This window comes from Eleutherodactylus coqui, chromosome 4 (genome assembly GCF_035609145.1).
Source record: "Eleutherodactylus coqui strain aEleCoq1 chromosome 4, aEleCoq1.hap1, whole genome shotgun sequence".
In the NCBI taxonomy this organism is placed as follows: Eukaryota; Metazoa; Chordata; class Amphibia; order Anura; family Eleutherodactylidae; genus Eleutherodactylus; species Eleutherodactylus coqui.
This window is the reverse complement of record NC_089840.1, coordinates 287,418,464-287,429,040: the sequence shown is the minus strand read 5'-3', so window position 1 is coordinate 287,429,040 and position 10,577 is coordinate 287,418,464. Positions and strand designations below refer to the sequence as shown.

The 10,577-nt window shown below is 49.7% G+C and overlaps 1 protein-coding gene across 1 annotated transcript in view; it reads left to right on the top strand.

The window, feature by feature from the left end:
• The first annotated feature begins 314 nt into the window (after window positions 1–314).
• LOC136624426 (zinc finger protein OZF-like) overlaps window positions 315–10,577 on the top strand; it is a 110,020-nt gene continuing 99,757 nt past the window's right edge. Inside the window, exon 1 of the mRNA XM_066598404.1 lies at window positions 315–444. Within this exon, the coding sequence (XP_066454501.1) occupies window positions 367–444 (78 nt within the window). The 5' untranslated portion in view covers window positions 315–366. The remainder of the gene's footprint in view (window positions 445–10,577) is intronic.

Below are 10,577 nucleotides of genomic sequence, written 5' to 3'. Positions count from 1 at the left end.
GCACATGGGGGATTATCCAGAGCAGCTTTTCCAGTGATTCTACTGCAAATTCTGCAATGAATCAGATTTGGAAGTCACCGAACTCTAGATATACTGATTTATACTGAAATCACTGTTGTAACTTGTGACTGACTGTAGCGATCATGTGAAGATGCTTTTACCTCCAACATGGAGGAACTGACTTTACAAACTATTCACCTCCATCCCGTATAAAGAGAGAACACAACATCTACACTTTATTATCTCCAGTAATTGTATTATTACAGGGGATTTTGTATGATGTTACATCGTCTCGTCTTCTTCCCATTCAGGATCCTCGGCTGATATCTTCTATATCAGATAATTATCCTGATTGACCCGACAAGGATGGAGAGGAACCGGGACAAGATGGCGGAGAGTATATTCACCTTCACCCTAGAGATACTCTTCCAGCTTACAGGAGAGGTGAGAGATTCTGGGGATGACGTTACGTTCCATCATTCTTATCTATATTGAAGGGATTGTCTAGATTCAGACAAAAGCAGGACAATGTTGGGTAACAAAATAAAATAAGACTTACCAATTGGATTCAGTGCCGCCACTCCAGTTATTCCTGGCTTTGTTTACCCAGTGTCAGTAATGGCACGTTGACAACACATGACCACTGCAGCCGACTCAGCGGCTATTATAAAGTATTATTGGTGTCCCGCTGAGGCCAGTGATTGGCTGCAACAGTCAAGGGTTGTTGATGTGATGTCATCATTGCAGCGAGGTGAACAAAATCCATCGAAGTAAAACTGCAGCATTATGGCTGGTAGGCAATGTTACATATAACAAACGTTACTTATTTTTGGCTGAAATCAGACAACCTCATTAATAACGGATCTGACTGGAGACGTGAAGGACTCTGGAAATGTATGTAGTGATATTTATGGATGTATCTCCCCATAACCAGGATTGCATAGTAGTGAAGAAGACTTCTAGTGATGGCTGTCAGGCCCCGGTGTCTGATGGATGGGGAAGACCCCTGAGCCCAATCACAGGGCCTCCACCTCACCCCCTGATACTGGAGGAGTTCAATGAGCAGAAGATCCTAGAACTCACCAACAAGATGATTGAGCTGCTGACTGGAGAGGTGACGCTGCTGGGAATGCTGGGACATTATACAGTAACGCTATGGCAGTATAACGTGTCTGGGTGATGACGGTATCATTGTGTTGTCAGGTTCCTATAAGGTGTCAGGACGTCACTGTCTATTTCTCCATAGAGGAGTGGGAGTATTTAGAAGGACACAAGGATCTGTACAAGGACGTCATAATGGAGGACCACCAGCCCCTCCCATCACCAGGTAATAGACCTGTCTAAGTTCATAAGTTCTTTATTATTTCTATGTAAAGAATGAATTTAAACTCCTGTTCCACTTCATATAAGAAGAGAGAACAAAACATCTACACTTTATTATCTTCTTGCAAGTTTCCCCTTTTCTCCTCCATATCATTGGGGGACACAGTTTCACAGCCGAGGTTAGTATTGGTACTTACACTCTGTCCTTTCTCCGTCATCCTCGTGGGAAATGGGGCATCCTCTGTGGGGGAATCCAGGTATCCCACTGCTGGGGGTTCTCTTAAATGTTTCCTGTTCCTCCTTCTGTTTCCTCCTGGGCTCTGGGCCAGGGTCGTTGCTCATCTAGTGCTTCGCTGGGTTATGGGGGGGGGGGAATGTTTAGAGCAGGCCTCCCCCTTATGGGTTACCGGGGGTGGCTGCTCCCAGGGTGGATGACATGGCATAAGGGGCCCTTCTGGGTGATGGCCTGCCTCGGCTTAGTGGCCGCTCCTGGTGTAGATCACAGCAGGGAGTTGAGCACCTTTATTTCCTACTCTCCAGTGGAGCTCCCAGGACAGCGGGGTGTGCTGGGATTTGTGGTTTCATGCCAAGCAATGCATGAAATACAGGGATCCTCTCACTCTTTTTGGCATCAGATTTGCAGTTATCGCCACTCCTCTGCAAAGTCCGGTTTGGGGGCTAGCTCCCCTTTGTTAACCCTCCTGCAGGACCGTTTGCACCACGTTGCTTGGTTAACAGAGGTTGGCATTGTTTTAGCACCATGTCTGACACCATAGTGGAAGATTTGAGACAGATTTTGGCCAGAACTACATTGTATGCCTGTTCTCACTGCAATTCGAAATTTTCATGCAGACAAGAGGCATTTTGTATTAACTATATTGTGTCACAGCAGCCAGACGCAGATCCCACTACGGACGCCCCTTCTGTGCAGCCCTCTCAAATCTCTAACCCGGAATGGCTCTCTGTCACTGGTGGTTTCGGGCCTTATTTGGGCATCCATGGCGAATCTGGATAAGTTGGACTGTATGTCCATTACAACCCTTCAGAATGTATCTGACAGAGCCAGCTCCATCGTTCAGGGACGCTCCCATGGCAGACCATGAAGGAGGTTTAGGTCCTGTCACTCATGTGGGTCTCCTGCCTCGTCCTCCCATTCAGGGCCTCCAGAAGTGCACTCCAAATTTTACTCAGGACACAACAGTTACTCAGTGGGCAAACTGTCTCCCCTTAATCTCCAAGCCAGTTCTTTACCCAGATACACACATTTTCACCCAGTCCAAGCTGTCTGTTTGTGTGCAAGCAGTAGGAGCAACCAAGTAGAAATGGGAAAAATATATAAATACAACGCCATGTTAGAACACATGAAAATCAGAGTGGCACCATGTGATTGTTCTCAGCAAGAGAAACCAAGTAATCTTGTAGATATGATACATTTTAAAGGGTAACATAAATACATGATGTTCTAACGAGCTTTCGAACCAACGCAGGGTTCTTCCTCAAGCAAAATGAAATAGATCCAAAGAGGCATGCATATGTATATACATAAAAGGATAAGACACAGACATGGTGAGATTAGTTTGCATTTAAAAAAGTACCACAACAGGATGAATAGAGAAATAAATCAAAACGTAAATAATCCACTGATAAAGATGTGAAAGTTTTACAACTTTTCACACTTTCAACAGAGGCCTAAATTCTTCAAGAGGATTTATTTGTCACTGGGAAGTATGAGAAATCTATAGCACAGATAACTCTGGCCTGGTGACCCCCGAACACTAATTTAGAGATGATAAAACTTTCACATTTTTATCAGTGAACCAGTTATTTATTTATGTCTCTACTTATCCTGTTGTGGTATTTTTTTAAGAGAAAATTAATCACACCATGTCTGTGCCTTGTCATATGTAGGGGTGTATATGTATGTATATATAAAATATACCTCTTAGGATCTATTTAATTATGCCTGAGGAAGAACCCTGAGTAGGTTCGAAAGCTCGTTATAACATCATGTATTTTTGTTAGCCATTAAAAGGTATCATATTTACAGATTACTTGGTTTCCCTTGCTGGGAACAACCACATGGTGCCATTCTGTATTGCATATGTTCTAACATTGTGTTGTATTTATATTTTTTCCATTTCTGCTTGGCTGCTCCTACTGCTTGCACACAAACTGCTTAGCTTGGTGGCTGCAGGGGAGAAAGTCAGAGGAGCTAACTCTCTTTTTCTACTTCGTGCCTACCTCCTAATGGCAGTAGCTATACCCAAGGTCTTCAAGCTGTGTTCCCTTAAGTAATTGTATTATTTCAGGGGGATTTTTGTATGATTTTACATTGTCTTGTCATCTTGTCGTTCAGGATCCTCTCAGCTGATACCGTCTATATCAGATAATCTCCTGATTGACCCAACAAGGATGGATAGGAACTGGAACGGAATGGTGGAGTGTTTATTCAACCTCACCCTAGAGATACTCTTCCAGCTAACAGGAGAGGTGAGAGATTCTGGGGATCATGTTATGTTACTTAACATAGGAAGTCACTTCCTGTTGCACTTAGAATTGAGTAATCAAGTTGCGATCCCTTTACTTTTCCTATTTCAGACCCAAACAAAGGTCGTGACAAATTTCAAGTTTCTACGACACCAGGAAGTTAGAGAATTAGATTATGTACATTACATAGAGGGTCACTTACTTTTGCACTTAGTATTCAATATTCAAGTTGTGATTCCTTTACTTTTCCTCTTTAGGACCTATAGAATGGTTGTGGCAAATTTCACGTTTGTATGATCCCAGGACGTTAGAGAATTAGGGGAGAGTCAGTCAGTCAGCGAGGGCTTTCACTTTTATTAATATAGATTATCACTGCGGTGCAGTTACTGGCCAATATATGCTATTGGCTGCAGCAGTCAACTGTTTCTGACATGATTCCATCACTGCAGCAAGGTAAGCGCAATCCATTGGGGAGACCTGAAGCGGCAGGGCTGGTAGGCAATGTTGAATAAAAGAAGGCTTACTTAATTTTTTTTGTCTAAAATAATAGCCACCTTAATAACAGAAATGACTGTAGTAGAGATGAGCGAGCATGGTCGTCTGAGCTTGATGCTTGTTCGAGCATTAGCATACTCGAAAGTACTCGTTACTCGAGCGAGCACCACACGTTCGAGAACATTTCACCCTCTCCTCCCTACATGTTTAGCAGCTTTTTTAGCCAATGAACATGCAGGGAAGGCTTTGGTACCTCCTACTATGATGTCCCAACCCTGTGCACACCTATAGCAGTGATTGGCAGGCCAGATCAGGTGACCTGGGATCATAAGAACTCGGGTCACCTGATGCTCGCCTAACATGGAGGCTGGATTAGCTGAGGGACAGAGCTGCTGTGAATGAGGGAGAGCGTCAGTGTAGGTTAGAAGGAGCGTTTAGGCAGGGATCCATCTGCAAAGAACCCAACAGTCCTTTTTAGGACTACAACTCCACTTTTGTGCATCATCAGTTTGGCTGCCTGAGACCAGTAGTGCGCACAAAGCATTCACAAGCATCCCGGCTGTATACAGCATACTGTTTTGTCTTAAAGCGTATGCAAAATACCCCAGTGTGTGTCCTGTCGATCTACACTATATAACAAGATTGTAAGCATTTTACGCTGCCTATTTTTGGCTAAAAGCATACACAAAATACCTCGCAGTTTGTGTAGCATTTTGATGCAGTGCATTATACCACATGATCAACACTAAAGGTAAGGGTCGAGGACGGGGGCGTCCGAATGAGGGTGTGAGCAGAGGCCAAGGTCCTGGGCAAGGTGAAACAGTGCCTGCTGCTTGGGGAGAAGCAGAACGCCGCGGATCTACGTTCCATAGCTTCACCTCACAGTTTGCAAGTCCGCGTGGTACACTATTATTAAAACCACAACAGTGCCATCAGGTGATGACGTGGATGGCGGATAACGTGTTCAGTAATCTATCCACCACCCAGTCTTCCACACAGTCCACTCACGCTAGCCAAGTAACTGGACCTGTGAATCCTCACTCTGATCCTCCTTCCTCCCAGCCTGATCACTCCAGGAAAAGGAGAGATTCAGAACAGGCATACTCACAGGAACTGTTCTCAGGTCCGTCCCCTGAGTTGCAAGCAAGGGTTCACGACCACCTGAGGAGTTTGTCATGACCGATGCCCAAAATTTGGACCTTTCACAGTCTCAGGGTGATGAGGGTGGAAACTTCCAAGTAGTGTCTCAAGAGGTATTTGTTGATGATGATGAAGAGACACAGTTGTCTGTCAGTGAGATTGTTGGTAGGGCACGAAGTCTGAGGGAGGAGCAGACTGAGGATTCAGAGGAAGAGCTGGTGGATGATGAGGTGACTGACCCGACCTGGGTTGGTAAGCCTACTGAAGACAGGGCTTCAGAGGGGGAGGCAAGTGCAGCACCAGAACAGGTTGCAAGAGGCAGTGGGGTGGCCATAGGGAGAAGCAGGGCCAGAGCAAGTAATCCCCCAACTGTTCCCCACAGCACCTCCTCACGACAAGCTCCCGTGCGGAGGGCTAGGTGTTCGAAGGTCTGGAGGTTTTTTATTGAGAGCGCGGATGACTGACGAATAGAGATGAGCGAGCACCAAAATGCTCGGGTGCTCGTTACTCGGGCTGAAATTTTCGCGCTGCTCGAGGGTTTGTTTCGAGTAACGAACCCCATTGAAGTCAATGCGCGACTCGAGCATTTTTGTATATCGCCGATGCTCACTAAGGTTTCCATTTGTGAAAATCTGGGCAATTCAAGAAAGTGATGGGAACGACACAGCAACGGATAGGGCAGGCGAGGGGGCAACATGCTGGGCTGCATCTCAGGTTCCCAGGTCCCACTATTAAGCCACAATAGCGGCAAGAGGCCCCCCCCCCCTCCCAACAACTTTTACTTCTGAAAAGTCCTCATTAGCAATGCATACCTTAGCTAAGCACCACACTACCTCCAACAAAGCACAATCACTGCCTGCATGACACTCCGCTGCCACTTCTCCTGGGTTACATGCTGCCCAAACCCCCCCCCCCCCCCCCCCGCACGACGCAGTGTCCACAGCGCACACCAAAGTGTCCCTGCGCAGCCTTCAGCTGCACTCATGCCACACCACCCTCATGTCTATTTATAAGTGCGTCTGCTATGAGGAGGAACCGCAGGCACACACTGCAGAGGGTTGGCACGGCTAGGCAGCGACCCTCTTTAAAAGGGGCGGGGCGATAGCCCACAATGCTGTACAGAAGCAATGAGAAATATAATCCTGTGCCACCGCCATCAGGAGCTGCACACGTGGGCATAGCAATGGGGAACCTATGTGCCACACACTATTCATTCTGTCAAGGTGTCTGCATGCCCCAGTCAGACCGCGTTTTTTAATAAATAGTCACAGGCAGGTACAACTCCGCAATGGGAATTCCGTGTGCACCCACAGCATGGGTGGCTCCCTGAAACCCACCGGCTGTACATAAATGTATCCCATTGCAGTGCCCATCACAGCTGAGGTAACGTCCGATTAAATGCAGGTGGGCTTCGGCCCACACTGCATGCCCCAGTCAGACTGGGTTTTTTTAGAAGTGGACACATGCAGTTACAACTCCCTGTGGACCCACAGCATGGGTGGCTCCCTGGAACCCACCGGCGGTACATAAATATATCCCATTGCAGTGCCCATCACAGCTGATGTAACGTCAGCTTTAATGCATGTGGGCAAAAAATTAATTGGATTACACTGTAGGCGAGGGCCCCAAAAAATTGGTGTACCAACAGTACTAATGTACGTCAGAAAAATTGTCCATGCCCAACCAAGAGGGCAGGTGAAACCCATTAATCGCTTTGGTTAATGTGGCTTAATTTGTAACTAGGCCTGGAGGCAGCCCAGTTAAAATAAAAATTGGTTCAGGTGCAAGTTTCAACGCTTTAATGAGCATTGAAACGTATAAAAATTGTTTACAAAAATTATATGACTGAGCCTTGTGGGCCTAAGAAAAATTGCCCGTTCGGCGTGACTACGTCAGGTTTCAGGAGGAGGAGCAGGAGGAGGAGGATGAATATTATACACAGATTGATGAAGCTAAAAGGTCCACGTTTTTGATGGTGATAGAGAACGATGCTTCCATCCGCGGGTGCAGCCTACGTATTGTTTAGGTATCGCTGCTGTCCGCTGGTGGAGAAGAGAAGTCTGGGGAAATCCAGGCTTTGTTCATCTTGATGAGTGTAAGCCTGTCGGCACTGTCGGTTGACAGGCGGGTATGGTTATCTGTGATGATTCCCCCAGCCGCACTAAACACCCTCTCTGAAAAGACGCTAGCCGCAGGACAAGCAAGCACCTCCAGGGCATATAGTGCGAGTTCAGGCTACGTGTCCAGCTTCGACACCCAGTAGTTGTAGGGGGCAGAGGCGTCACGGAGGACGGTCGTGCGATCGGCTACGTACTCCCTCACCATCCTTTTACAGTGCTCCCGCCGACTCAGCCTTGACTGGGGAGCGGTGACACAGTCTTGCTGGGGAGCCAGAAAGCTGTCAAAGGCCTCAGAGAGTGTTCCCCTGCCTGTGCTGTACATGCTGTCTGATCTCTGTGCCTCCCCTGCTATCTGGCCCTCGGAACTGCGCCTTCTGCCACTAGCGCTGTCGGATGGGAATTTTACCATCAGTTTGTCTGCCAGGGTCCTGTGGTATAGCATCACTCTCGAACCCCTTTCCTCTTTGGGTATGAGAGTGGAAAGGTTCTCCCTATACCGTGGGTCAAGCAGTGTGTACACCCAGTAATCCGTAGTGGCCAGAATGCGTGTAACGCGAGGGTCACAAGAAAGGCATCCTAACATAAAGTCAGCCATGTGTGCCAGGGTACCTGTACGCAACACATGGCTGTCCTCACTAGGAAGATCACTTTCAGGATCCTCCTCCTCCTCCTCCTCAGGCCATACACGCTGAAAGGATGACAGGCAAGCAGCATGGGTACCCTCAGCAGTGGGCCAAGCTGTCTCTTCCCCCTCCTCCTCCTCAACGCGCTGAGATATAGACAGGAGGGTGCTCTGACTATCCAGAGACATACTGTCTTCCCCGCCTCTGTTTCCGAGCGCAAAGCGTCTGCCTTTATGCTTTGCAGGGAACTTCTCAAGAGGCATAGCAGAGGAATGGTGACGCTAATGATTGCAGCATCGCTGCTCACCATCTGGGTAGACTCCTCAAAGTTTCCAAAGACCTGGCAGATGTCTGCTAACCAGGCCCACTCTTCTGTAAAGAATTGAGGAGGCTGACTCTCACTGCGCCGCCCATGTTGGAGTTGGTATACCACTATAGCTCTACGCTGCTCATAGAGCCTGGCCAACATGTGGAGCATAGAGTTCCACCGTGTGGGCACGTCGCACAGCAGTCGGTGCACTGGCAGATGAAACCGATGTTGCAGGGTGCGCAGGGTGGCAGCGTCCGTGTGGGACTTGCGGAAATGTGCGCAGAGCCGGCGCACCTTTCCGAGCAGGTCTGACAAGCGTGGGTAGCTTTTCAGAAAGCGCTGAACCACCAAATTAAAGACGTGGGCCAGGCATGGCACGTGCGTGAGGCTGCCGAGCTGCAGAGCCGCCACCAGGTTACGGCCGTTGTCACACACGACCATGCCCGGTTGGAGGCTCAGCGGCGCAAGCCAGCGGTCGGTCTGCTCTGTCAGACCCTGCAGCAGTTCGTGGGCCGTGTGCCTCTTCTCTCGTAAGCTGAGTAGTTTCAGCACGGCCTGCTGACGCTTGCCCACCGCTGTGCTGCCACGACGCGCGACACCGACTGCTGGCGACGTGCTGCTGCTGACACATCTTGATTGCGAGACAGAGGTTGCGTAGGAGGAGGAGGAGGAGGGTGGTTGAGTGGAGGAAGCATACACCGCCGCAGATACCACCACCGAGCTGGGGCCCGCAATTCTGGGGGTGGGTAGGACGTGAGCGGTCCCAGGCTCTGACTATGTCCCAGCCTCCACTAAATTCACCCAATGTGCCGTCAGGGAGATATAGTGGCCCTGCCCGCCTGTGCTTGTCCACGTGTCCGTTGTTAAGTGGACCTTGCCAGTAACCGCGTTGGTGAGGGCGCGTACAATGTTGCAGGAGACGTGGTCGTGCAGGGCTGGGACGGCACATCGGGAAAAGTAGTGGCGACTGGGAACTGAGTAGCGCGGGGCCGCCGCTGCCATCATACCTTTGAAAGCCTCCGTTTCCACAACCCTATACGGCAGCATCTCCAGGCTGATAAATTTTGGCTATGTGCACGTTTAACGCTTGAGCGTGCGGGTGCGTGGCGGCGTACTTGCGCTTGCGCTCCAACACTTGCGCTAGTGACGGCTGGACGGTGCGCTGAGAGACATTGGTGGATGGAGCCGAGCACAGCGGAGGTGAGGGTGTGGGTGCAGGCCAGGAGACGGTAGTGCCTGTGTCCTGAGAGGGGGGTAGGATCTCAGTGGCAGGTTGGGGCACAGGGGGAGAGGCAGCAGTGCAAACCGGAGGCGGTGAACGGCCTTCGTCCCACCTTGTGGGGTGCTTGGCCATCATATGTCTGCGCATGCTGGTGGTGGTGAGGCTGGTGGTGGTGGCTCCCCGGCTGATCTTGGCGCGACAAAGGTTGCACACCACTGTTCGTCGGTTGTCTGCACTCTCAGTGAAAAACTGCCAGACCTTTGAGCACCTCTGCCTCTGCAGGGTGGCATGGCGCGAGGGGGCGCTTTGGGAAACAGTTGGTGGATTATTCGGTCTGGCCCTGCCTCTACCCCTGGCCACCGCACTGCCTCTTCCAACCTGCCCTGCTGCTGCACTTGCCTCCCCCTCTGAAGACCTGTCCTCAGTAGGCGTAGCAAACCAGGTGGGGTCAGTCACCTCATCGTCCTGCTGCTCTTCCTCCGAATCCTCTGTGCGCTCCTCCCTCGGACTTACTCCAATTACTACTACCTGAGTGATAGACAACTGTGTCTTATCATCATCGTCCTCCTCACCCACTGAAAGCTCTTGAGACAGTTGCCGGAAGTCCCCAGCCTCATCCCCCGGACCCCGGGAACTTTCCAAAGGTTGGGCATCGGTCACGACAAACTCCTCCAGTGGGAGAGGATTTGGAACCATTGCTGCCCATTCTGGGCAGGGGCCCGAGAACAGTTCCTGGGAGTCTGCCTGCTCCTCAGAATGTGTCATTGTAATGGAGTGAGGAGGCTGGGAGGAAGGAGGAGCAGCAGCCAGAGGATTCAGAGTTGCAGCAGTGGACGGCGAAGAATTCTGGGTGGTCG